Genomic DNA, 22,882 nt, shown 5'->3' with positions numbered 1-22,882 from the left:
AGACTAACAGATTTATTTGGGCATAAGCTTTCGTGGGTAAAAACCTCACTTCTTCAGATGCATAGAGTGAAAGTCTATGCATCTGAAGAAGTGAGGTTTTTACCCACGAAAGCTTATGCCCAAATAAATCTGTTAGTCTTTAAGGTGCCACCAGACTCCTTGTTGTTTTTGTAGATACAGACTAACACGGCTACCCCCTGATAATTTACTGTCTTGTCACCTCTCTGTGCTGCTGTAATTACATCCATATATAGGCTATCCCAAACTGTACAGGATGAAGCTATAAAGTTGTCTGCGGATTCACCTAACCTACAAATGCACTCTGTCCTTCAGATAAAAGCTCCATAAATGTGGAGAATTGGAGACATTTGGCTGCAGCACCTGAAACTGTTTGTCAGTATTTAGGGCTGGATTCCAGTGGGCCCTGTACAAGTATCTAGGGGAGGGCCCGAAGTGCATTCTCCTCCCCACGCCCCTGAGCCTGGACACACCCTCTCTGGGGAGCAGAGGAATTGCACCCAGCTGGGGCAGCTCCAAAGAGATGGGATGAAGACAGGACCATGCCAGCATCCGCAACGTGCAGAGAAGAGTGCACCCTGCATGCTTGCAAGAGATGGCAGAGCTGCTGATTCAACGCAGGCCTCCCCACAGCACACTAGGAAGGATTCTGGCACAACAAAGAGCCAAGTGTTAAAACTGCACAACCCTTAAAATGTGAGCTGTGATGTCATCTGTGATGAGACCATCCACTTTACAGTTTGTAGGACTGTCTTTTGTAAACACAGGGAGTAACATATTGTTGCAGTGTGTGATGAACTGTCGGAAGACAGGATACCGACGAGATGGACCATTGGTCTGACCCAGTATGGCTGTTCTTATGTCTTAGGACCTACAAAATATAGGTACTGAGGTGACTGGCACTATGCGAAATACAACAGCTAGATACAGCTTTTGAATGTAAGGACACTCTACCAGTTATACATGTATCCTCGTTCCATGTGTACAACTCCTGCAAATGCGTCATTAGCAGAAATAGCTCAAGCTGTTTAGGCATCTGAGAATATTAACACGGACAGTGAGAACATTAACATTATCCACCGGGGCGTGTGCCCCGAAGCTCTCACAATGTTAAGGACAGTGTCAGTGCAACTCTGATCTAGAGTCTGCTTCTGCCAGCCAGCTCTGCTGCGAACACTGCTCCCGGGCTTACTGTAGTTCACACATTCTCCCCCTGGAAACCTGCCACCCTACGGAGCTCATCTCTGAGAGAGATGAACTTCGTTATTTAAAATTACCTTGTTGATCATTTCTAAAGCACCAAAAATCAGAAAAATATCATGCGATAAAGATGCCATTTAACTCCATTTACAGCTAATCCCGCCGAGCGCTTCAGTGTGAATGGCAATAGGAGGATTAGCCACTCTGAGTAGCAGAAGCTTCTTTTTCTGCAGCTCAGTTTAAAGGGTTATGGTCAATTTAAAAAAAAAATCACTTTGATGGAGAATATTCTGAGTAACAGCCAAGATTACTAGAACGGAAGGAGATTTCAGACATCTTTTCCAGTTTGGTCACTGTGCATGACAGCACTTTGTGTTTTGTCAGTATTGCCGCTGCTCCTGGATGGTCAGTTTCCCTTTATTGTTTGTGTAGGTCTTTCACACAGCAACTAGGGGGAAGAGCATTTAAAAAAACCAGCAAAATGAGGTTGCACAACCAAGCAAATGGGCAATGGGACCCAGGGGGAGGGGAAGTATCTGAAATTGCTTTGAACTTGCTTTCTGAAACTGCCTAGATTTCAAACTGATGATGTAGAACGGAGCAGAAATGGGTGTAGCAGGCAAAGACTGGAATACAAATGCCCTTATTTGGCTATGTTTAGCCCCATTTCTGTCTCTCTCTCAACATCATCCAGTTTACAGAACAGGCCTGCTGTTCAACATTTCAAGCCCCAATGTTACGAGGGATTTAAAAAAACAGACTAATATTATTTTGAAATCAAACAAACTTTTCCAGAGAAATCAGAGTGGCCGTTGTACTGATACAGTATGGTGGGTGGGTTTTTGTGGTTGTTGTTCTTGTTGTTTTGCTAGTATTTGTCCTTTGTTAATCAGTTTCCTTTGCTGGGTTTGCATTGAACTGTTCTCTGGGTTATGAATCTCAGACTCTCCTTCCTAGGAGCTTATCACACTCTTGCAGGCAAAGTATGAAAATGACAATTTAAGATATCATATAATGGAGCTAATCTTTCTTCTGAAGATAAGATTTTAAAACCTGGAGTCACTGCACATTTATAAGATGGTGAATTAAATATATGTAAAAAGTACCTAATACATTCTAGGAAGCATAGTGTTCTTACAAGTTTGGTTTTCTTATATGTACAGCTTTGTGCATCTTGTCTGTTTCTCCCATGTTTCGGAGTTATTTGCTAGCACCTAATTGAGTGTCGCTGTTTCCATATTGTCTGTTTCAAAGCTGCCTCAGCTTGTCCATTTGTAAACTCAAAACAGAAGTAATGAGCTGTGCATTTCCTCCTCTTTCTGTAGCCTGGTGTTATTACTTATTGTCGGCGGAGGGTGGGTACAGGATAATAGGAGACTGGCATTTAGAACCTGTTGATTTTTTTCAAGCAACTGAAAATTCTCTAAACAGCCCAAGCCCAGAGCTCTCCTGCGTCTCAGAAAAGCATTTTCTTTCCTCAGATGCACAGGAACCTGTAGGGCCAGACCCATCGCTCCAATGGTATCATGGGGGTGCTTTGCATTTTGCCAGAATAAAACAATTTTGGGAATACTGTAAAGAGTTACAGCCATTTTTAGTGCAGAACCCACTGGTGGCAGTGGGCACAGGCAGTTCTGACCCAGCGTAGCCTTGCTGTGACTCTCACAGGCTTCCGAAGAAAGACGAGAGCACTCTGCCCTCGGTACGGAAGCAGGTGCAGAGGGATGGCTGCTTGAGGCGTTATAAAAGAAGCTACAGCGGCACTGGCAGAAGCATTGAAATTAGACAAACTTCTCGCACCACCATCAAATTATCCCCAGCTCCCATTTCATGGCTGGTGAACAAACACAACACAACTCAAAAATGCTGATAGCTGGTTAATGGAAACTCTGGAATAGCCAGACACCAAATATGTCCCTCGGGTTGCAATGTCAGGATCCTCCCTTGTGTGTGAGGCTCCTAAGCTTTGCCAGCTTCCAAACAAGCTCATGAACGCCACAAGAGCTGAGATTCAGCCCTGAAGGCCAGTGGGGCAACACTTCTCACGGCTATTAGCATTGAGATCACATGTCAATAGACCTTTAACTAACACACTGCTGGATGTCTAGGGCCGTGCTGAGCAATCGTACTGCTGGAAAAGGAGCATGGAGCAGAAAGCTGGCCACTGCACTGGGCTCTGCTCCTGGCTGACCCACCTTGCGCAAATCTGATTTTTAGACGTGCTTGTCACCTGTAAGTCCTATTGACCCTCACTCAACACCTCTGAAAACTCAGCACCTTAGTAGCCCCAGCTGTACAGCGGGGACAGCATGGTTTTCGTACCTTAGCACCTGCATAGCTCTTTTCAACTGTATCAAATCAGCGTGCAAAGTATTATTGCACCCTAGGGCAGGTAAAAGCATCTCTGTTTTGGGAGGTGATCGCTATGTGAAAACGGAGGGGGGAAGGTAACAGATCAGCCACCAAAGAGATTCCCAGCTGTGCCCCAGAATGGTGCTAGAACTGCAATGATGAAGATAACCAGCAGAGTTAAGTGTCTAATGAGCATGCTGAAGAATACATGAGAAACCTTGAGTTACTCACTTTCTGAAAGAAACAAATTTTCATCAGAAAACATGGTGAATCAGCCAAAATAACTGGGATTCTTACCAACATTGGCCAAACTCAGGTGAAGTCGGCCTTTCACAACAGCGTAGACGCCTATGGGCTTCACAGTGCCATGTCTGAGAACGTCCCCACTCATCACTGTTGTGTCCTGCTCGTATTCAGTTGTCATCACCTCCAGCTCATGATGGACCTGAACTGCTCTCCGACCCTGGCGAAGCAAGTGCTGTGGGGCAAGAGGAATATATCCTGAAGCCAAAAAACATGTGTAGCTGTTACTGTCAGGAGGCACTGTCCAGAGTGGTACATGCCCAAGAGAGACCATTGGTTTTATCTTGCAAATGGTTTGTTACATCTATGCAATTCTTTGGGGGAGTTGAGAAAGGGGGTTCCAAACAAATGCTTTATCCAAAGCCGGCAGCCCCAGTGCTCAAGAGCAGTGTCTCAGTGAGCCGGCGTGTGCACGTGACACAGGAGAGATGGGGAAGGGGATAGGTTTCATTTCTGATCTCCCATCAAACAGTGAGATAAAAGGATATCTGGTAAATGATGAAAATTCTCATGACTGCCTCCCCCTCCTCAAATCAGATCTCACCTTTTCCTGGCTTATGCACGAGCCCCCTGACAGTCTTTCCTGGGTTCCTGCACGTGTTACCCTTTGCTCTTGTAGATCACGCTGAGCTCCCGGGTTGCAAACATTAACCACACTTAAAAACGTTTTGCTTTTACTACTTTTGTTTTGGTTTTAGGTTCCAAGAAACTCTTGTTTCACTTTTCCCCTCACTTGACTAGCACATCCTTGCTGTGAAGTGTAATGCGCTCCCACAATACAGTGGGTACTACACCACACCAGTTAAAAGCACCTTTTTAGCTTGTGTACATTTGTGACATCTTTGGGGTTTTGTGAGGCTCAAAAGAGCTTTTCTGGGAGGTTACTGTTTTGAGATGAGACAAATCAGCTGGGAGAAAGAACTTAAGAGAAAAATGTGAATGGTAATTGGGAACTGTTTGAGAACAGAGGCCCAAAAATCATGGCCCGGCCAGGACTGAGGTCACGCCGGTGTGGCCAGCTGCAGGGGTTAACGGTTAAAGTCTGGTTAACGGTAAGCCTAAACCAGTTAAACTTTTACATCCCTAGTGCCAGTATTTAAAAAGATAAACAAAATGACCCAGGTAATTATAGGTCTGTCACCTTGACATCAATCCTAGGCGAAATAATGGCTGATACAGGACTCAATAAGATATTAAAGGAGGGTAATATAAATAATGCCAATCAAAATGGTTTTATGGAAAACACATCTTGTCAACTAACTGGATATCTTTTTTCTATGAGATTACCAGTTTGACTGATAAAGATAACAGTGTTGATGTTAGCCTTGGTACTACACAACATTTTGATTAAGAAACTAAAATGATACAAGATCAGCATGACACATATTAAAAACTGGCTAGCTGATAGATCTCAAAACGTAATTGTAACTGGGGAATCATCATCAAGAATGTGTTTCTAGTCGGGTCCCTCAAGGATCAGTTTTTGGCCCTTGGTATTTAACATTTATATCAATGGCTTGAAATAAAACAAAATCCTCACTAATAAAGTTTGCAGATGATACAAAGATTGGGACAGTGGTAAACCATAAAGGGGACAGATCAATGATCTGGATTGCTTAGTAAGCGGGGCACAAGTAAACAATCTGCATTTCAGTGTGGCCAAATGCAAAGTCAGATATCTTGGAACAAAGAACATAGGCCATATTTATAGAATGGGAGGACTCTATCTGGGAAGCAGGGATACTGAAAAGTACTTGAGGTCACAATGGATCATCAGCTGAACATGAGCTAACAATAGGACATTGTGGCTAATGCAGTGTTTGGATGTATAAACAGGATAATATCGAGTAGGAGTAGCAAAGTTATAGTATCTCTATATTTGGCATTGGTGTGACCAATACTGGAATATTGTGTCCAGTTCTGATGTGCACAATTCAAGAAAGATGTTGAAAAGTTGGAGAGGGTTCACAAAACAGTCATGAGAATGACAAAGAATCGGAAAACATGCTTTATAGTGGAAGACTCAAAGAGCTGAATCTATTTAGCTTGTCAAAAAAGAAGGGTAAGGGGAGAGTTGATCACAGTGTATGTCTAGATGAGGTACAAAAATGTGATAATAGAGAGCTCTTCAATCTAGCAGAAAAGGCGCAACACTTTCCAATGCCTAGAAGTTGAAGCTAGACGAATTCAGACTCTAAATAAGGTGCATTCTTTTCACAGTGAGGGTAATTAATCATTGGAACAACTTACCCTGGGTTGCGATAGATTCTCCAGCAATGGAAATCTTTAAATCGAGATTGGCTGTGTTTCTATAAGATGTGCTCTAGTTCAGATAGGATTTAATTCAGGGCAGGTCTCTGGCCGGTGCTATCCAGGAGGTCAGACTAGATGGTCACAATGGTCCCGTCTGGCCTGAGAATCTCTGACTCAGGCAAGAATCAGAGAAACTTCCATAGGAGACGTAAATTGCTGTACAATTAAAGCTGATAATGAAACCCCCCATTCCCACCACACACACAAGGGAGTCATATTTTCTGGACATAGCACAACTGTTGCCTACTTAACATAGTGTAATAGTACAAAGAAGCTCTAGAAATGGAGACGATTGTTCTGGCCATTTGGACAGAAGGCCATTAGCACTGGTCACTGCATTCAGGAGCAAGGGGAGGGAAGTGGATGCTTTAGGCGATTCAGAGCAGGATACGAACCTTTCACCGCTAGGTCACTGTGCTGAATCCAGACAGCTTAGCAGTGAATAGAAATTCCCACTCCCCCGGGGCTGTTTGGTGGCCTGTTTGCAGGGAATTAGGGGGTCTCACACCATTTCCTGGGGAACAAGTGTCTACACCACAAACCATCTCCTGCCATTTGGCACTGGTTTCCCCCTTCGTTGGCAACCTCAGTGGAGAAGCAGAGGAGTCAAGGGGCACAGAGACTGGCCCAACCTTGCAGTGCAGGTGGTGGTTCTCCAGAACAAGAATGCGGCACCCTGGCGGGGCCAAAGTCACATGTGCTGCTGCTGCCCAGAGTGAGCCTGTCCAGTGAATCAGCGGGGAATGTTCATGCTCTAGTTCTGCCCCCGCAGGGCCTCCAGGAGCACAAGGAACCTCACAGCACCACCCCTTTTTTCTAAACATTTTACACACTATGACAAATTGTTCAAATTTTAACACCAAAGAAATCCATGCACATTTGTAAGAAACTTCCTGAACTTACCCTATCCAGTAGCCATTCCTGCCAGCTACAGCATCGTTACTATTTTAATATTTATTTGTAGAGCAACAGAGCCTAGGGCTCTTCCACATTGTGCATGGTGCTGTACAAACACAACCAAAGAAGGTTCCTTCGCCAGAGTTCTTGTACTTTGTAAGTAGAGATTCTGGCCTTTTTCTCCATTATCAGCAGCTATGGATTTAGTCTGGGAAAAGTTTCATACCTTCAGCTTAACTGCAGCAGATCCAATGAGGAGCAAAGAATCTCCATCCCAAATATCAATCTGTAGGTTATGGTCAGCTATATAACGTATAAACCAGCGTTGTTCTCCTGGCTTCAGAAAACCAGGATCCACCATATACTTCAGCTGCAACCCTGGAGATTCTGCAGGAAAAAGAATGTATTCCTGACAACGTAAGTTAATCCTCCATGGCTTCTCAGGAGACTCATTGCCATCAAAGGGACTCCTGTGACTCCCAGTACCACTGTCTCTGAGAACCTCACAATCTTTACTGTATTTATCCCCACTACACCCTTGTGAGGCAGGGCAGGACCAGGGCCGGCTCCAGGCACCAGCATTCCAAGCAGGTGCTTGGGGCGGCAATCTGAAAGGGGCGGCAGTCCGTGTGTTTTTGCCGCCCCAAGCAGTGCGCCGAATTGCCGCCGCAGACGGCGGGTGCTGTCCGTGTGCCGTTAGGGTGGCACGCGCGTTTCCGCGGCGGCAATTTGGCGGCTTCTGTCTTCCGGCTGAAGACAGAAGCTGCCGCTGAATTGTCACCGCCGCGGAAACGCGCATGCCGCCCTAACGGCACACAGACTGCCCCCGCCGTCCGCGGCAGCAATTCGGCGCACTGCTTGGGGCGGCGAAAACAATAGAGCCGGCCCTGGGCAGGACATCCCCATTTTATCGATGGGGAGCTGAGGCACAGAGTGACTGTGCCCAAGGTCACATAGGAAGTCCATGGCAGAGCAGGAATTGAACCTACGTCTGCCAAGTCACACAAGCACCCTAGCCACTGGACCAGCTTTCCTCTTTATAGCTGTAATTTCATTCTCATCAATCTAAGGATCAAACCATTTATGAACTCCCTGAATCAGTCACTTTCAAGTTCATGTTGGGATTGACATCCACCCACAAAAAAATAAATTAATGTGGATTTTCCTTATTAATTTTCATTAACTATTCCACATGGGGAAGTAACTTTACAAACTAAAAATGCTCTGTAGGAGGTGGGAGATTAGTTTTGCATCCCTTGGGACAAGAATTTAATAAGACATTAAAAAAACCATTTTGCTAAGAGAATCTGATTGCATTACTACAGGTTGGTTGCTTAGATGTTTTGTCTTTCTCTCTACATCTGCTTAGCTATCGCTGGAGTCAGCAGTCTACATTTCTGAATTGTGTCACTGACACTTATTGATGTTTTGCCTTATGGCTTGACATTTTGCACACTTTTAATTATATGGTGTATAAACTAATGGAAGCTTGATATTATAGCAGATACTAGTCCATTACCTTGACTTGGAGCTAAGCCTAAACCTGATTGACAAAAATCTCTTTTGAACTATTCAAAAATGTAACTGAACTCTCCCAGTGGATTTTCCTCTTACCATAACATACTAGCCGAGCAAGAAAGAAACAATTTTGCTGATAAACTGCAAGAAAGGCTTAAAGCATTGACACGTTTCAGTATTCATTTTTAAACCCTAGAGAAAGGCCCAGGTGATTGGAAGAATTTAGCACCCAAAGAATAGAGCTAGAAGGCTTGGGGTCCATCTGATCCAGCCTCCCATCTCCAACAGGCAGACACTTCAGAGGAAGGTACAAGAAACCCCATAGTAAGGAACTAAAAAATGATCAGGCCATAGGGAGGTTTTCTTCCTAGCCCCAATCAGTTAGCATGGAGATTTATACCCCTTATAAATCTGTATCCTCTCTGCTGTACCTCTGGTTTTCCATACACTTGTCTAGTCCAGTTTTGAATCCTGTTAAACTCTTGGATTAAATGATTTATTGTGGCAATGAGTTCCATAAGTTAGTTATGCATGGTATATTAAAAGGTTTCCTTGTATCTGTTTTAAATTTGCTGTCTTTTAATTTCATTGAGTAGCGCCTTGACCCAGGATGATGACAAAGGGTAAATTAGAATGTCTTATGTACCACCTCTACCCTGTTCATTATTTCATATAGCTCTGCTATGTCTCCCTTCAAACTGCATAGACTCTGGAGTATTTGGACATCTCATATAACTCCCAAACAATTGGCTACAGCCTCCAGGACTTCCTCAGAGGACAGACCATCTGGCAAGTGCTGTAACATCCCTCCTTTTTCAAACACCCTTCCACCACTAGAGCTTACCACTCCTAAGGGTTCCATCTTTGTTGATCTGGAATAACATATGGGAAGATACAGCTGAACTGGCTGTCCCAGACTGGTCCATCTTCACCAGCTGCAGTCGTGGTGTTGTGACTGGTGGGAAACGGTAAAACTGGAAGGTGAAATACATAGTCTTGGGCCACGTTGTCCCCAGGCCATCCTGTGGAATCCTTGACCAAAAAACATCTCTGGATTAACTCCTCTTGTTACAGACCCAGCAATTTGTATGTGCTTTGCAAGTGCTTGTGAACCATTTGAGAAGCAGAAGAACTGGGGAAAATCCATGATATTAAGTGTATTCAAATTGGTTTGGGAGGCTTCCTTTGAAGCCATCATGACAGGAAGGACAAGGGGGTTTTTTGCTTTCAATGAACTCGTAGTACATGTGACTTCTGCTCTTTGGTACAGAGTTCCCAGCTTCAAGACCAGGTGGGAATGGTATTTTACTTTCAGAATTACAGTGCACTGTAGTCAGTGGAAAATACACAAATGGTGCATAATCAAGATAAAACGACCATCACAGAAAAGCCTTTCCAAGTGAAGCTTTCCTGTCTGTAAATAAGGAGTTACTCAGTAATTAGTTTTACATTACAATCTGGCTAATGTGAACAAAAAAATTAATTTGGAACTGACTCAATGCATAAAACATCTAAAATGGAACGTTCATTGTCTCACAGGCACTTCTGGTGCTTTTGTTACCATGGCAGTTGCTCAGACATGCCTCAGCCAAGCAAGGTGAAAGTCCTAAGGAAGGGGCATGGGAGATGGATACAAGGACCTGTCAGAATCATCAAGCCAAAGAGCAGCACGCAGATCAGTATGGAAATGGATGCTATTGCAGGAAGAGATGTGAATCCAACCTGAAAATGGGGCAGTAGGATTTCAGGGCATTACCTGGTGAAGGCAAGGAACTGCAAAATGATCTCATTGCTTTGCAAGAAGTCAGCTTCTTCCCTTTGAGGGTTGAAGTTCACAGGGTCTGCAGGGTCCACAACTTCTGCTGGCTCCTTGTTACAGTCCAGGATTTCTGGAAAGCCAGCGGCATGCAAGCGAGACAGAGAGGCCCGAGTGAGGACAGAGCTAGAGCTGAAAGAGAAATGGCTTTGAGTTTCCTGGGACCCAGACGCCATTGGAATCCTGACCCCTTCTGCCAGGTCCCTCCTGCCACCCCAGCATCTTCCGGACGGGGTTCTGTGTGAGGTAGAAGCATTTAGGGACATTTTCAGTGAGAGGCAGGATGACATGTGCGGGACCGTTGAACATCACTGAACTCCACCCCCATGTGCTTGCCTCGCTCAGGCAGCAATTCCCTTGTTCCCATTCCAGCTACCATTAGCCCTGCCTTAGAGCCTCACCTTCCAGTCTGTGTTCCCATGGCAACAATAGGCGCATGCACGGGCGTGAATGGCAGCTCCTGCAGCTGGTCGCTTGCAGAGGAATCCAGGATCAAGGAGCTGGGGTTGAGGTCAGCCTCCAAGTGCGTTATGCCACCGTGGCTGCCTCCATGTGGGAGATCCTGCTGACAAACAAGGGTGCCCCATGAAACGGACCATCCCCAGCTGCGTGGTGATAGAGCGGTGAGGGGCAGGGCTCTGCAGGGCGCATTGAAGGAGCTGCCCAGCCCAGGCTGCTCCACTCAGACAACTTGTCTTCCTCGCAGGGCAGCGTGGGGGCAGCAGATGCAGTGCAGGCAGCCAGTTCCCCCTCTGTTCTCAGCCGAAGTGTTGTCATCACAGCCCTACTCAGCTGAGCAGAAGATGAGCATCACCTTTCCTATCTCATATATGTTCTACTGCACAGCTCACCGGGCAGGGCACAAGCAATGGGGGACGGGCAGAACCCAGGAGTCATTCCCACCACTGTACCCGAGGCAGCCTCTCCATAAAGGAAAGTGCCCCCGAGCAGGCAGAGTTCATGCGTTCTCACATACCTGGCTTGTCTACATTTTGAATTCAGATTTCCCACACACACACCCCACATTTATTTTGGGCTGCAATGACCATAGGAATGATTGAACCCGGCCCAGCATGTACTGTATAGCTCTGTGGGAAGGGACACACGCCAAACACACGCGGGTAGGAACATCCCTCTCTGCAAGGGCTAGCCAATGCAGGGGCCACCACATAAACCCAACCAGGAACCTTACTGCATGTTCACGTCGGCGCATCCCAGGGGAGCGGGGGACTGGAGAGCCGGTTTGCCGTTTCAACGGGGGTTTGGACGAGTGGCTTACAGGAGGAGAACGGGGTGATGCAGACAACTGGGATATCGACAACTGAAAAGAAAATTATTATAATTAAGATGATGATATTAACTCTACTAATGAGGCTGCTGAAGGAGGAACTGCCAAGGTGCAATCTGGACTGTGGAAAATCTTGCTGGATTAGGAGGGCCAGGAACTCCAACATACATTGGCAGTTTATTTTACATGGTCTGTGCAAATGTAAATGGTCAGGAATGACCGAACTGAGCTACCCCTCTGCTGTTCAGATACGCAGCACAGCTCGGACACTTATGGGTTCCAGACAGGCCTGAACTACGTTTTCTAATTCAGCTGTTGATGCTGCAGTGTGCTGTACATTGTTTTGCAGAAAAACCCACAAACGTTTGACAAGAGCAAACAGTCTAATAATGCATGCTCATGAAGTATTAAATTTCATCAAAAATATTACCGTGTAAAGATCTCTGTAACAAGAAGGAAAAACAACAAATAGGCTTTCAATGTTTGTATTTGGCCTTAAATCCTGAGAACTATCCCTGCAAAAATTATACGTCATTGTCAATACACTTCCACTGTGCTATAGAACAAAAGCCTGCAAATCTGGTCTGCTGCAAATGACTCCCTCAAAAAATACAAAGTCCAGGGCCTGAGAACAGCTCAGAGATTTCTGCCCAGCAAATGATATGTAGATTCTGGTTTGCTGCTTCTGGGGATATGGATTATAGCAGGAAATTGTTGTAGTTTGGCCACAAAGACCTTAGAAAGTGATACTCAGTGGGATATCGGCATAACTCAATGAGCTGGATCGCACTATATGAAAATAGCTATTTTCAAGGAAATGCTGCTGTGTGTGCTAAACTTCTCCGTCTAGTTTATACACTAATCATGTCTGTGTGTGGACAGTTCACGTTTTACTACCGAATTAGGCAGGTTCTTTACAACAGTATTTTTCAGGGCCTTATTGATGGGAAAAAATTTGACCTGGAACAAACAAACGAACAAACCCATAGAAGAATTATTTTTATTTGTCTTATAACTTAATGGTAATTGAGAATAAGGTAAATATATGATCAAAGAGAGATGAGCAGCAGAACCGGCTATTTCAAAGCCTGCTTTTTATGCAGTATTATGTACAAATATGATTTATGAAATACTGACTTTTCATCTAGTGATCTTCAAGGGCAGATTACAGTAGCCTAAACCTTGATCATCTCTCACTGAAGACAACTATAAATTTCTCCTCTCTGCCTTCTCCTGGGCTACACAAATGACCACTGTTGATGCCCTCTTCTCCTGGCACTCTAACCAAGTCACCGCTCCTGAGCCCCCTTCTTTGCTTCCTGTCTCTTCTCTCTCAGATTCAAACTCCTTTATTTATCAGTAGTGACTGGGCCAGGCATCTCCGTGGTGTCACTCCATTAACTAACTAGAGTTACACCAGAGGGAAATTGCACCTTTAGAATCTTCATATTTAACCTGTTATTGATTTGAAAACATACACTTAAAAAAAAAATCAGCTGCAATATTTCCCCTCCTGGCCCCTTTCTAAGAAAGAAAGACTCATTGAACTAAAATAATTGATGCTTAAATCTAATGTCCCAGTAAGGCAACTGCAGAGGGCACATGTTGCACCATCAGGCACTTACCCCAGGTCCTTGAGGATAGTCTTGAGTGGAAACCAACATCTGGGGGGAAGATGGTGCACCTACCGGGAAGCAGAGACAAGAGAAGGTGCAGTGAGCCTCCAGAACAGCCAGAGAATAGCTGTCGGATTGATCAAATGCCAAAATTTTGTTTCCATTAAAGCCAGTTAAGGTTTTCCTATATTCCAAGGGCGGAAGGGACCATTGTGATCATCTAGTCTGAGCTCCTGTATCAGACAGGTCAGAGAACATCTCTCACAGAATTCCTAGAGCAGATCTTTTAGAAAAACATCCAATCTTGATTTACAAATAGTCAGTGATGCAAAATCCACCATGACCCTTGGTAAATTGTTTCTGTGGTTAATTACATTCACTTTTCAAAATGTGCACCTTATTTCCAGTCTGAATTTGTCTAGCTCCAATTTCCAGCCATTGGATTGTGTTATATCTTTCTCTGCTAGATTGAAGAGACCATTATTAAATATTTGTTCCCCGTGTAGGTACTTACAGATCAAGTGATCCCTCAACTTCCCTTTGTTACACTACATAGATTGAGCTCTTTGAGTCTGTCACTACAAGACAGGTTTTCAAATTCTTTAATCATTCTTGTGGCTCTTGTCTGGACCCTCACCAATTTATCAACATCCTTCTTGAACTGTGGGCATCAGAACTGGATGCAGGATTCCAGCACGGAATGCACCCCTGCCAAACATGGAGGTAAAATAACTTCTCTACTCCTATTCGAGAGTTCCCTGTTTCTTTATCCCAGTATCACATTAGCTCTTCTGGACACAGCATCACACTGGGAGCACAAGTTTAGTTGATTATCCACCATGACCTCAAACCTTTTTCAGTCACTGCTTCCTGGGATAGAGTCCTCCACCCTGTGAGTGTGGCCAACATCCTTTGTTCCTAGATGCATATATTTACATCGAACTATTAAAACACATATCGTTTGCTTGCATCTGTTTACCAAGTGATCCAGATCGCTCTGAACCAGTGAACTGACCTCTTCATTATTTACCATTCCCCCACTTTTTGTGTCATCTGCAAACTTTATCAGTGATGATTTTATGATTTCTTCCAGGTCATTCATAAAAATATTAAATAGCGTAGGACCAAGAATCAGTCTCTGAGGGACCTTGCTGGAAACGCACCCATTGGATGATTCCGACCAGTTAGCCAGTTTTTAATCCATTTAATGTGCTCTTTTAAAACTCTTGGATGCAAGTTATCTGGACCTGCTGATTTTAAAATGTCGAACATTAGCAGCTTCTGTTTTAACATCCTTCAGAACCTCTAGTGAAATGGAAAGAGTGCTATCATCACCATGTGATGAGACGATATCATCTGTTTTTCCTCCAAATACAGGACAGAAATATTTATTGAACACTTCTGCCGTTTCTGCATTATTATTGATAATTCTACCACTTCCATCTAGTTATGGACCAATACCATTGTCAGGTTTCTTTCTGTCCTAATATATTTTTAAAAATCCTTCTTATTGTCCTTAATGCTGCTGGCCATAGACTTCTCATTGTGTCCCTTGGCTTCCCTTATCAATTGTCTATAATTCCTAACTTCTGATTTATATTCATTACTATCTACTTCCCATTCTTATATATTATTTTTTGTAGCTGCCTTCACTTTCTCTCTAAACCACGTCAGTTTTTTAACCAGCATGGCCTTCTTCCTCAGTTGTTGGATTGTGGCTTTTTGTGAATCTAGTAAGTTGTTCTTAAATGATTCCTAATTATCATTCAAATTTTTTTGATTAAATTCTTCCTCCCAGCTGATCTGGTGAAGACACTTAACTATGGGGATGTGAGACGCTGTATTTCAGCCATTTGGCTGACTTACTTTTGCAATAGGATTGTCACCTGGAAAAAAAAATGTGTAGCAGTTCACTGGGAGTTTTTTAAGGGAATTAGGCTAAATCTGCCATTTAGTACTTTCCTGTTGTAAAACATAGATTGTCTATCGCTAGACAGTACTGCATTTTCCCTTGAAGACATGTGGTACTGGCTAAGTGGATTGCTTAATGAGACGTGAACGTTTTGGGATGCTTAAGGTTTTCATGGCTGTTCTATTATTTCTTGTCACTATTTCATCTGTTTGTACATTCATGCCCTGAAATTGCCTGGGTTTTGTTGTGTTTATCTTTGGCTAGTCTACTTGTTCTCTGGCACTAGATGAACTTGCTCTTCTACTAAGCAAGAAATCCTGTTGCACAGACTCCAAGCACAGATGTTTTCTGGCAATGCTGAGACTTAGTTTTGCTTTCTCCAATTCACACATTCCAGATATTTAATTGGGAACATTTCCCAAGGAAACTAGTGAGCTTCCCTTAGGCCTAAATTACTGTGTTCTTTCGATTACAATGGATTTGGCCATTAAAGAGGGTCATTATTAGAAATGCACAAGGCTCAGTAGTTGTCAGCACAGGAAAGGAGTAGAAGAGGTTTCTTGCTAATCAGTTCATAGGCCACTAGATCAGTGAAAAGAACAGGAGTACTTGTGGCACCTTAGAGATCAGTGACTTAGATATATGCAAGAGCTGAGTTATGGAGACTATTTTAACAGATATTAACCTCGCATTGCCCACATGGGAGGAGACAAGTAGGAAGAAAGGCCAAGTCTGCCCAGGAGTACTGTGATTACTGGTAGTGGGTCACTTTCCAATGGTTTAGTAAAGCTAGAGTGACCACATTTCCCTATGCTGAACATGGGACAACTGGTAAAATTACTTATATTCAAGCGAATTCAATGGCAATCGTACAAACGTTCAAAATAGCACCAGGCTGACTGAGCTCCTGTTAAAAAGTAATACTGCGGAGTTGGATTATTTTTATTTACCTTCTTACCTTTAAGGCTTTAGGGTTACATGGGGAAGGGGGTGACACACACACATTCCCGTACACCTCTCTCTCACAGCCGGGGTGACCAACTGACCCGACCCTCCCTGCCCGGCGTTCTCCGCCCACCATGCCTGGCTGGGCCCCCAGGACCCGCCTCTCCTGGTACCTGGCACCACTTCTTCCTGAGACAACACGCGAGGGGGGAAGCACACAGGGTCACATGGCCGCCTTCCCCAAATTTCTGCCAGAAATGTGACCAGCAGCAGCCTTTCGGCCCTGTGCGGGAGGGAAGGGACAGGAGCTGCTTCCAGTCGCAGAGGAGGAGGAGGGGCGGGAAAGGATGACCTGGCCTATGTCTTTGCAAAGCTCACTTCCCAACCCCCCACCCCCGGCTGGAAGCAGCTGGTCCCTTCCTACCCGCACACTGTCGAAAAGCAGCTAACACACCCAGGCTGCTGCTGGCCACTGACATAACCCTGCCGCCTCCTGTCCCTGGCTACAGCACGGGCAGGAAGGGGTTAAGCCCTAAGGCTGCATTGTGCACCAGGGCCCCGGGAGCCGGACTGCAGGGGCTTCAGGGAACCGGCCAGAGATATGGCTCAGCAGGGGAGGGTGCCTAGGGGAGGGAGCAGCCCTGTGCTCCCTGGGGGCAGGACCCAGGGCGGCGGGGGGGCGGGGGGGGACATCTGAAGGATGGCTTAAATACGGGACTGTCCCTTTAAAAACAGGACATAAGCATCCAAACATTCCACTCCTGTTCCAGATCCTGTCTGAAGGATCCCATCCTATTAGGTTTGTCAAACTGCCTTGTAAATCTCAGGAGAACAGGCCTCCCTGGGGGATTTCTACTCTTTCTGCTCTTGGATGCCTTGTATAAGCCACGGGAAGAGCCCAACTTGTAGCATTTTGCAACTTCTACCACACACTGGTACCAGGAGGGGCAGAAACACAAACAAAATGGAAAGAATGTCAACCACCCAGTGCAAGTGGGAGAGAACCACGTGTCAGTTCTCCATTCCCCACACCCTGTTTGCCGGCCTCTAGCAATGGCAAAGGCGAGATTTCAGTTTGATTTCAGAATTCTGACTGTTGCTGCCCAGAACAGCAGGATTGGTGTGGGCTATAGGAACTAGGTATCGTCCCTTTAAACAGTTTGTGAGCCTTCTAGTGGCTCTCACTGTGTTCTGTGGTTTAGAAACCACCAGGACCCAACCAGAGCAGCAGGTGTTTAGCTAGGCCCTGCAATGTTGTGTACAGTAGCACTGGTATTCGGACCCCCTCAACATGCCCGTGTAGTTTCTTCATATTACGTCTATTGTGTAAGGAGCCAAAGACATCAGTGTGTGGCACAACAAGCAACTGGACTGATGGGAGGTCTATCCAAGCTTCTTTGGCCATGAAGTCCTGATGTGAGTCTCAGAGGGAGAGAAAACCTCCAATGAGGTAAAAAAGACAAGAATAAAAGTCTTTGCACGAGTTTGGGATGCAGAACTATCTTTTGCATACAGCCTCTTTCTCAACTACTCGCTTTAATCTGTTTCATGTAAAATCACGGTATTTTTGAGCGCTTCAAAGCTTATGTGCAACATCTGCTCAGTCCTTCTCCAAGAGTAACCTTTTTTTCCCAAGAGTAGCTAGAAAAAAGGTTATTCACACTGTAACTTGTAAGAGAAGTACATGCTGCATGAGTGATTATCTTTAACAGGGATCTGACCTAACAGATTGTACCAAGTCCTGCTGTGCACTTATAATTACGATCAACTTCTAAATAGGTAAAACAAGCATCAGTTCTGATTACAGTGAATAAGCAGGGTCTGCAGCCATGAGACACCTAGAAGGAACTGCTGGAGAATTAATCCATTGGACGCATCCCAGAACAGAATTAATTCTTATGTCCCTTTTAATAAATGGGATGATATAACAGCCATCCTATTGGCCAAAATAGGCAACACCATGGCCCTAGCAGTGCACAGCACTAGCTCTTTCAGGTGAAGATGTCCCCTTTATCCAATCAAAAAGGAAAGGCAGGAATCAGCGTCTAAGTGCACTTCAGTCTGGAACGTTTGAATGACTGGGGAGCCCTTTAGGTAGCACATCAGATCACACAGTGTCTGTTTTACTTACGCAATAATTCCCACTGCGGGGGGCGCCACAACATGATGCCCAGTGACAATAAGAGTTCTGTCTTTTAAGCCCAAGGCAAGGAGGCACCTTAAGGACGTCTCTGTCGGTTATTCTCCTGCAGAGTTTAGGGAGAAAGGGGATTGCTCCTATCAGAAGATGTTACTTTTTTTAAGGAACAATGTGGGATTAAAAAAAACTCCACTAAAAGCTTCCACGTGCCTTTGGGCTTCTGGCAGGGGTTGGAGACTGATGGGAGCGGATTGGTGGACTCTGTTCAGAAGTCCGTTTGTGTAGCGTAGTCTCCTAGCTGCCTGCTGCTTTACAATGTGATCCAACGCTACTGCGCTTACATCAGAAAAACAGCCACCGGTGCTGCCCCAAATAATCGCCATCATTGCACTAACTTCCAGCTTCCGTCCAACATGAACACTGAAGGGGATTTCTAGGTGCCCTTAAAAATAAAGGGAAGGGGGCAGGCCTTTTACAAATAACCCTAAAAGGCCCTTCTCGAGCAAACCTAGATTTGTTCAAGCGGGTCTGTGCACTCTCTGGATGCTCAGTACGTCCCCTCACATGCAGTTAGCTTTTCTTGAAGGGGCAGAAGCACTCATGACGTATGTTCAGTCAGAACCACTGTTGTCTCCCTGCACTTGGTCGCTCTGGGCAGCATTACAGAGCACAGCATCGCTCCTTGACAGCTCAAACACTCCTCCTCCTTACAACAACCTGAAAACTGAAACAATAAGCAGGGAAGGGAGGGAGCACGTGTTACGTTTTGTTCCACCTGTGTGCAACATCCCAACACAATGAGGCCGGACTTTTCAAAGGAATCTAGCACCCAACTCCCACAGAAGCATGCATCAAGTTATTGTTAAGGGCTAACTAATTGTGACACTCAACATGCCTGTGAAGTGAGTAAACTTCACAGGAAAGGAAGCGGAGGTGGCACACGGTTAAGAGACCTGGGGAGTCAGCAGCAGATCCCAGATAAGAATTCAGATTTCCTAATTTCCAATCCCCTCTTCCACCACGGGAAAACACCATTTCTCTACACATAGACACACAACATAACAAATCCCAAGTCATTCTTATCGCCTAGCTTCATTTTTGGCATCCTGTTGTCCCCCCCTTTTGCCTCCCTCCCCCATACACACCCCTTTGAAGCCTGGAAGGTGCCAATTCCCACACCAGCTGAGGAAAGGTTCTGTCAGTTTCTGTTACACTCTTGGTCAATAAATCAACTCAATTTAAAGCAGCTTGACTGAGTGAGCTCTCCCATCACTGAACACAGGGTTCAGTGTCATTTTAGAAATTATTAGGCTTTGCACTGATCTTTTAGTTTAAAACCATTACAGAACATTGACAATGTCAGATATATTTCTACTCAAGGTTAATTGATGTTAACACCTCCCAAAAAAACTCTGAAAAAAACTTTATATTGGGACAATAATTAAAATACAAACTCCAAATTTCTATTGCCCTACACTAACTCTGTTTCCATGTAAATGTGCCATCTTATAAAATCCAAAGAAGTCTAAAAAGTCTAGGCTACAAGCAAGCAGAATTGTTTTTAAACAGACTTTTTTCAAAGTTCTCCAGGAAGCATTAGTCGCTCTTTAGGAAAAATATCCCAGAAGAATTTACTATAAGATAGTTTCCAGCTGTTTATGAAATATAACACAGAAGTCAAAGGCGGAGTCAGGGGCTGGAGTACACTACGACCTTCCAACTGAATCTAAAAACTAGTGTCCATCTGGAAAGATTGCTTGAGACAAAGGTAAAATTAGATTGCCAATTGCGCAAATGTCCAGGCCTGTCCAGAGATTAATTTTTCATGACATTCTATTACTCCACAGCCAGTCTCCACTCACTGAGTGCAGCTGTCAGCAAAATAATTAAGATTTTTCATTCAGTTTTTCTAACACTTGGTCACATACCAAACCAGACAGCTTTGAAGCCAGCTTGCCCTTGGCAGAGAAATCAGGAGCCAAAAGGGTTAATTATAAAGTTGCAAATGGACTTAGTTCTTTCAAGTTCCTGTGTGTGTATGTGTGTGTGTGTGTGTGTGTGTGTGTGTGTGTGTGTGTGTGTGTGTGAGAGAGAGAGAGAGAGAGAGAGAGAGATCCATATTTCTCCAATGTCCCTCGTTTCATTTTAGTCCCAAAGTTTTCTCGGACCACACAAAGATGGTGTCCCCTTAATGTTATTGTCGAAAATTAATGATATCAGCAATCGGGTCTCATGAGGTTGAAAGCACCATCAGGGTTAACAACACTGAAGGCAGGAATCTCACAGCATTTTGTGCTTCCTTCATGAATGATTTTGGTGTCCCTCCTTTTGGATTGTCACAGCACACTGCATTCTGCGTCTGGGTTGGGTGGAGAGGGATGGTGTGTCTGCCATTAACCGCCTTGGGCAGGGAAAGGAACGCTGCTTTTCAGCTGAGACTTAGCTGAGTTCTCCTGTCTGGAATCCCCTCCTGAAATTGGACTAAGGTTTAAAAAGAAACAAAACTGAGCTCTGCTTGTCCAAGGTGCTAGACTGGCAGCTCTTGGGCACTGAATCCGCTCTTTCCTGCAAGGCAGTTACACCATGTAACTGTGCACATACAACAGAAGTGCGAGCTACCTATGCTCTCCTGCCACTGGTGTGCATTTCTGCTACAGCCAGCAGGAAAGTGCTAATAATTGTGTCCCACTGAGTCCTTGCTTCTCTGCTGAGATGGCTAACAAAGGTACCCCGCGGTTCTGGATCCTGTACCTGGAAATCTGTTCCTCCTCCTGCCTGGAACTGTTCTCGCTACTTTCTAGGAAGCCCTCTTGAACAAGGGAAGTGACTGCATCACTCTGGCTTTCAGTCTAAGCCTATGAAGGGAGCTGTGCTGCGGGAACAGAGCCCCCAGCATGCAAGTCTGGGCCGGACGAGCACAACTACAAAGGTATTTTTGCATAAATCACCCTAAGAGAATACAGCAAGATCAGCTCTAGCGTTAGAACAAAACCTTTACCGGACTGGACACGCGACATGAGGACACTGCTGGGACCCACCCTGGCAGCTCAGTACAGACACGCAGGGAGGTGTGCTGGAGCCGGCTCCCCCTGAACATAAAACAGGCTCTAGACCGGGATGCAGGCTGAGCAGTGGCGGGGTGGGACGTGCTTCCTGAGGAGGTGCACATCAAAGGAGGAGAATGGTGTGTCGCAATCGCCAGTAACAAACGGGTTTCTGTCAGAGTACACCAAAAAAAAAAAAAAAAAAAAAGTCAACGTGAATTTGAAGCTTTTTTTGACAACTCTGAGGAATGAAGTCTCAGATCCCCAGAACAGGGACAACCTGGACAGCAACAGTGCAAGCTTCCCTGCCATCACCCATAACCTGGGTGTCCTGCCCCTGTCCTGCAGAGACCAGGTCTCCAGGCTCAATCTTTTTGGCTCTACAAACATTTGTCCTCTATGCTCATATGGCCAACAAGCATGGCAGTCATTGCTAATTTGGTGGAGGTCTGAACTAGGGACTGGACAAGAGCACCAGGAAGTAGACACAGACCATTAACTCATTCCAGAGAGGCCACCCTGAGCTTTCACTAATGGCTTATGATCTCGAAGATGTCATGTCCCATGTGGAAAGTTAGTTTTAGTGGTCCCAAGAATTCACAGAGTAGCATTTCTGTCGTGCTACGCAATAGGAGAGCAGAATGTTGCAGACATAGGAAGCCTATCCAATCAAAGACACCCAGGAGTGGCAGGCAGGGTTTGAATCTTGCAGCTCTTTCTACTATGCACATGTGCTGGTCAGTCACTGATGTGCCAACAATACGTGGCACAATTCTGGGCCATTACTGAAGTCTCACACCTTCCGATGATCTCCCTTCCTTTTTCCTGTCAGCAGGGGTGTCTATGGCATAGTTAGGGACACAAAGGTGGGATTGCAATGTTGCACCTTCACCAGTGACAGGTGATGGACAGGAATACTAATAAACACCAGTGACAGGACCAGTGACAGGAATACTAATAAACTGGGTGTCGATGGAAGCCTGCTGAGCTGCAATCCTTCCCCTCTGTACCTCGAGGAGACAGGTGTTGTATGGACGGGATAGCCGTGCTGCCGCAGAGACTTGGGTCTTTTGGAGTAAGGCTGCCTCCGTTTCAATAAATGCTAATAGGAATTTAATGTTAACTGTGCAAACTGGAGGAGTTTGCTCAAGGATGGAAAAGCCAATGTGCATAATGTAGTTAATGAGAGCCACTAACATGAGATATGCACAGTGAGTTTGCTGAATTTACGGGACGCAGAAACAGACCTGCCTATATTTAACTAAACGGATCTGTTATTAACCTGAAAGTAGTGAGCGAAGAAGGATGAAGGGCCAACGTGATGAGGCTGTTGCTTAGCAACCTGCTGCTGTTCATGCAGAGAAATGTGCTGGGATTGTTTTTGGATTGCACAGTGAGGGTGAGACATGAGGATATAGAAATGGAGCCCAAGCAGTTGGTCATGCGGGATGAGGATGGGGTAGACGGAGCAGAGACACAGGCCAAAGATGGTCACTTTGTTGAAAGAACCAGTGTGGGAA

At 45.0% G+C, this 22,882-nt stretch overlaps 1 protein-coding gene across 9 annotated transcripts in view; it reads right to left on the bottom strand.

Moving 5' to 3' along the window:
• The window catches only part of NPHP4 (nephrocystin 4), a 103,121-nt gene that overhangs the window by 21,841 nt on the left and 58,398 nt on the right, over positions 1 to 22,882 (bottom strand). For 5 of the 9 annotated variants that reach the window (XM_042854042.2, XM_042854043.2, XM_005298426.5 and 2 more), the window contains exons 13-19: positions 13,331 to 13,389; positions 11,610 to 11,738; positions 10,819 to 10,982; positions 10,358 to 10,549; positions 9,446 to 9,633; positions 7,310 to 7,470; positions 3,868 to 4,048 (exon numbers count right to left, since the gene is read on the bottom strand). In XM_042854042.2, coding sequence (XP_042709976.2) covers positions 3,868 to 4,048; positions 7,310 to 7,470; positions 9,446 to 9,633; positions 10,358 to 10,549; positions 10,819 to 10,982; positions 11,610 to 11,738; positions 13,331 to 13,389 — 1,074 coding nt within the window. The remainder of the gene's footprint in view (positions 1 to 3,867; positions 4,049 to 7,309; positions 7,471 to 9,445; positions 9,634 to 10,357; positions 10,550 to 10,818; positions 10,983 to 11,609; positions 11,739 to 13,330; positions 13,390 to 22,882) is intronic. The other 4 variants (XM_024104266.3, XM_065574876.1, XM_065574877.1 and 1 more) reach the window with 1 other exon arrangement.

This window comes from Chrysemys picta, chromosome 21, assembly GCF_011386835.1.
Source record: "Chrysemys picta bellii isolate R12L10 chromosome 21, ASM1138683v2, whole genome shotgun sequence".
Classification (NCBI taxonomy): domain Eukaryota; kingdom Metazoa; phylum Chordata; order Testudines; family Emydidae; genus Chrysemys; species Chrysemys picta.
The sequence above is the reverse complement of the archived record's forward strand: the minus strand, read 5'-3'. Positions and strand labels throughout refer to the sequence as shown.